This window comes from Caloenas nicobarica, chromosome 29, assembly GCF_036013445.1.
Source record: "Caloenas nicobarica isolate bCalNic1 chromosome 29, bCalNic1.hap1, whole genome shotgun sequence".
NCBI lineage: Eukaryota > Metazoa > Chordata > Aves > Columbiformes > Columbidae > Caloenas > Caloenas nicobarica.
In genome coordinates this window covers 3,262,739-3,267,987 of record NC_088273.1, presented here as the reverse complement: position 1 = coordinate 3,267,987, position 5,249 = coordinate 3,262,739, and the positions used below count along the sequence as shown (strand labels likewise).

General features: G+C 54.7%; 1 protein-coding gene across 1 annotated transcript; it reads left to right on the top strand.

The window, feature by feature from the left end:
• The first annotated feature begins 2,148 nt into the window (after positions 1-2,148).
• On the top strand, positions 2,149-4,686 carry LOC135999615 (acrosin-like). Its single transcript, XM_065653179.1, has 5 exons — positions 2,149-2,348; positions 2,637-2,840; positions 3,180-3,445; positions 3,724-3,869; positions 4,327-4,686. The coding sequence occupies exons 1-5, from the start codon at positions 2,278-2,280 to the stop codon at positions 4,684-4,686; spliced, it is 1,047 nt and encodes a 348-aa protein (XP_065509251.1). The 5' UTR covers positions 2,149-2,277.
• The last annotated feature ends 563 nt before the right edge of the window (positions 4,687-5,249 follow it).

The window sequence follows — 5,249 nt, the reverse complement described above, 5'->3', positions numbered from 1 at the left end:
TTAAACAGGCCAAACTGAAGGGAGCAGCGTGACTAGTACTGGCATTGGTGTCCAGGGTATGTGGACTCGCTGCAAAAATCATTGGGATGTGTCTGGAAAACACTCAGAGTTGCTGCACAGCAAGCGAACTGATGTGTTCTAATTGACAGCTTATCAGAATCCATCTACAATGTAGTCAAGCACCATGGAAAAATCAACAAGAACTCTTTGCTTTTTGCATCTTCTTGTCAATTGTTTGCTCATGCTGTTGCTTTTAAACCCCCACAGTTTTGGAGGAGGACTCTCCTCGCCTTGTACTACAGTGAGGAGGCCTTGACAGCTAAACTGGTCTCTGGTCTCCATCTGTCCCATCACTCCTGCACACATTGGCATTCTGCCTACAGTGATGTCTTACTGACCACTTTGCCTTTTTTAGCCCCCAGCCAGTATGACGGTGACCCAGAGAAGCTTCTGCTTTGCCCAGAAATTCTGTTTACCCTTTTACTTTCTGTTTGCCCTTTTACTTTCTGTCTGATGCAGGTGGCACCAATGTAGTGAAGGAAAAACACAGCTATGTGGCTCAGCATCCATGCGACTTTGACTCAATCTAAGGACATAGAGACTACTGTAGGCACAGAGAGCAGAAAATGGGCAAGGACATTTGTTTGGCTACTTGTGAGGTCCTGGGAGCTACAGGCAGTTGCAGAGGCTGTTGTGGTTTGTGAGGGTTTTTTGTGGTTTTTTTTTCCTTGGGGCATGGGAACAGTTTCCATATGTTACAGAAAGCCAGTACCCCTTATTTTGACAAGTGTTCTCCTTCTCATCAGCTCTTCAGTGATGCTGTCAAAGTGGCAGTTGCTTACAAACAGAATTCAGGAGATTTCATGGACAAGGTCATGCGAGAACTGGAGGTAAGAAGGGCGCTACTTCCTGTGCTCCTCCTAAGTGACGAGCAGCTCTGCTCTTTTTTTCCCCTCAGGGAAAGCAGAGCCTGTGGCAAAGGGTGAAACTTTGCAGGCATGGAAAGATTTGCCTGATGCTGGTGACATGTGTGCGACATTGGAAGGGGTGAGCTGGTGACTCTCTGAAGAGCCCACGTTGCCCTCAACCGAATTTGAAAGAACCACAGCAGAGTGTAGCTGTTGCTGTTGCTCTCATGCTTCTCAGCATTTCCTTGTCCTGCCCCTTTCCAGAGCTTTGACCTGCAGAAGAAGGGTGAGAACTTGTCAGCTAAAGAGGAGAGCTGGCCTGAAGGGAAGCACCCATCTGCATAAGCCCTGGCTGCTGAGTCTGTTCTTTGCCTTTGCTCTAGATTTCTGGGGTTTGTTAGAGCTGGCCTTCACAGAGGAAAGTGGTTTTTCTCATGCCCCGAGAGCTCTGGTGATGGGCAGCTGGGCTTCTCCCCTTGTATGGGGGGCCTGTCCGGGCACGACCTTCCTTGTCTTGGCCCCAGCCCCTGCACATCACCCTTCCCTTCCCTGCACATCACCCTTCCTTTCCCTTCCCTTCCCTTCCCTTCCCTTCCCTTCCCTTCCCTCCCTGCCCTGCCCTGCCCCGCCCTGCCCTGCCCTGCCCTGCCCTGCCCTGCCCTTCGCTCCCCTCCCCTCCCCTCCCTTCTCTTCCCCTCTCCACATGCCACAACTGCCCGTGTTGGTGTTTGCCCAGAACAGCAATATAAAAGGGACAGCAAGGACATGAAGCCTGCCGGAGGGTGTTGCTGTGGCTGACAGAGTCACATGGACTGTGCTGCATCCGCATTTCTCTGTGTTTGGCCACAAAGGTTGGCACTGGGTATGCTGGGCTTATTTGGCTTGCACATCACTGTCCGTGTGCCTCAGCTGTAACTAGATTGGCTCTTCAGCAGCCAAATGCTCACACAGCCTGTAGGAGTTACGTGTTCTGGTGTGTGTTCTTTGGGAAAGACCTGGTGGCAAACAGTTGCAGAGAGCAGCGTGGCAGTGAACTTCCCAAAGAGGCCATGATGCCACACTTGTTTTTTTTCCTGCTAGCTGTTAGCAGGCAGTGCTCAGAGCCAGACGCCGCTGCCTGCCACAGTCCACAAGCAGAGCATCCAGCAGGTTCTATCAGGGGTGCCCAGCCCCAGCTTCTGCCTCCCCTCCTGCTTGGAACGCCCCATGTTGGCTCCACCCCCACCAGAACCCACCTTGCCCAGCACCTGGAACCAGCAATTCTGTGACATCAGCCCTGGAACCAAGGGTACCAGGGGCACTACGCCGGCTGCTGCGCTGGTGGCAACAAGCTCTCGGTTCTTGCTGCTGTCACGTGCTGCTGGCTGCAATGAATTTGCTCCTCCTTCTTGTCCTGCTGGCCATGTGCTGGCCTGCAAATGGCACATGGGACAACTGTGGGTAAGTGGCCTCAGGCTCTGGGAGGGAGCATGGGCAATGCTTATGAGGTTCACTGGAGGGTGCCCGCTTGTCCCTTGTGGCTGTGCCACAGCTTCCCAAACCACATGAGGGATCCTCAGTTCCTCCACAGTACCCGGGCTGCGGGCACAACTCATGGGGCTTAAGCAGAAACGAGCGGACTGACACACTCCCCATGGGGTTCCCTGGTCCTACTGTCCATGTGGGGAGGGAAGGCAGATGACCTTCAGCAAACCATCAAGCAGGACAGTAACAAGTTTCTGGTTACAGAACCTGTGGGGTCCGGCCCATGGCTTCTTACTACGGCTGGTCACGCGTTGTGGGTGGCACAGATGCCCAGCCAGGGGCCTGGCCGTGGATCGTCAGCATCCAGAACCCCTGGAATACAGTCAGAGGGCATGTATGTGGAGGGTCCCTCATCAGCTCACAGTGGGTCCTCACAGCAGCCCACTGCTTCGTCGGGATTGAGGACAGGTAAGGAGAACCAGGGAATGGGGATGTCCCCACACCACTAAGTGGGTGTCTGTCCACAGCACTGTGTGCTGCTCCCATCCCGTTTCCTTGCAGTATGCCCAGTGCCTGGGCATTCCTGAGTCCAGCTGAGAAACTGCTCAGGAGAAGTCTGGACTCATGCCACTGGCTCCTAGCAGCCTCCATCTCAACGTTCCTCTAGCGTCAGGCACGCGAGGGCACTCGCACCCTCCGTAGTGCTGCTTTATTGTCTCCCTTGTGAAGCAAAAGGCAGGGAACTGCTGGGCTGCTTCAGCACATGGCTTCACTCCCTCTGACCCCGTCTCTCCATCTGCCTTGCAGTGACATCCCAACATGGCGTGTGGTGATTGGGGCCAACCATTTGTCTCATCTGGGCTATGAGACCCAAGTGCGTAATGTTAAGCGGCTACTGGTTCATGAACACTACCATAATATCACGCAGAAGAACGACATTGCATTGCTGGAATTGGACCAGCCTGTCCAGTGCAACTACTACATACAGCTTGCTTGTGTGGCCGACCCCTCGCTGAGAGTGTCAGAGCTGACGACCTGCTATGTCAGTGGTTGGGGTGCCACGACTGCAAGATGTGAGTTCCCAAAAAGCACTCGTGTCCTGAGGGCAAGCTTGGCATGGCAGGGAGAAGGGCTGGGCTTCCTCACAGCACAGGCAAAAGCCAGTGTCAGGCTGTGGGGACGTGTGCCCATAGACAGATGGGCCTGACCCATTACCCAAGGCAAGGCAAAGGGGAAACACCACACGGTGCTTTCAGGATGCAAAGCCCAGCCCTGGGGAAGGGGTTCACCCAGATGGGGAGGAGATAGGGGGAACCAGCTGCTGGGTGTTAACTCCTTTCTGTGCCCACAGCTTCAGGATCAACCGATGTCCTGCAGGAGGCCCAGGTCCAGCTCATTGATGTCCAACGTTGTAACAGCACCATGTGGTACCGAGGGGCCGTCCACCCCCACAACCTGTGTGCTGGCTATCCGGAGGGTGGCATCGACACCTGCCAGGTAGGAGCGCGCTGTGAGTGTCCCAGCAGCGCGGGCAGCCCCGTCACACCTGCCAGAGTGCACCTGGTGCCTGCTCTGCCTGGCAAGTCACCTCCCACCCCCGGGTCCCCACCTCCCCTTCCCCAGCTGCAGCTCCCTGCCCAGTGTCCGCCTTTTCTCAGAGCCCTGGGACTCTGCCCAGAAAGCCCATCCAAAGCTCTCGGCAGTCCACAGGTCCAGACTCCAATGCCAGAACATCCGTCTTCCACACAGCCAGGATCAGTGTGCAGGGATGAGAGTGAGCCCCACCTTATGGCCCACCAGCCCCTCCCAGACACGGTGCCATAGGCTCCAGCACCTAAGCAGAGCCTTTTTGTGTGGTGAATACAGCTCTGGCAGGTGCTGTGAGAGAGAAGGAGCAGCCATAGTGCTGGCAGTGGCCACCTAACACCCCCTTCATCCTCCCTCCTCGCTGCAGGGTGACAGCGGTGGTCCTCTCGTGTGCAAAGATAACCATGCTGACTACTACTGGCTTGTCGGAGTGACCAGCTGGGGTAGAGGCTGTGCAAGAGCAAGAAGGCCGGGAATTTACACCTCTACTCAGCACTTTTACAACTGGATCTTGGCACAGATGGGACTATACTCACGAGCAAGGGTTACTCCAACATCACAGGGATGGAGTAATTTTTTCACCACCTCAATGCCCTTTCAGAAGCCAAGGCCAGTAACACCACAATCAGGCAGCGTTGGCTCCTGCCCATTTCCACTCCAGAAGCTGCTGAACATCTTTACTCAGCTGCAGGACCTCCTGCAGGTCCTAAGAGGAAAAAAGGCTTGAGCAGCAGCATGAGCAGGATCCAGTGCAGGCTGCGGTGTCCCACGACTGTTTCCTTCTGGGGCAACGGCTGCTCACTCAAAGGCAGCCTCAGTGCCCACGGCCTGCTCTGTCCTGCCCACATCCCTCTGAGTGCGCACAAATGCTGAAGCCGACTTAGTTCTTGAAATAAATTTGCCAATTTTCATAGCTAACCATGTTTCCGTCCAACTCAGTCTCCTGTGCAAGGCAACGACTTTGATGCCCGGCACCTGCAAAACGGGGTTGCAGGCAGACAAGGAGAGCAAAAAGGGAAAGAGTCGCTCAAAAGGGCTGAAACTTTGCCTGCTCGGGGAGGAGGTTGAGAGTGCAGTGGGAGAAGGGAACACAGATCATAAGGGACCAGAGGTCTTGGGGCCAGTGGTTGGAAACATGAAGTGTCTCAGGCCTGCCACTGATGGGATCCCTATGTGTGTGTGTACAATACACCAGTGAAGCTCAAACTGGACTGTTTCATGACCTAGGAGACACAGATCTAGAAAGACTTGTGGTTTGCAGCAATGACTGAGTAAGGAGCTTGACATTCG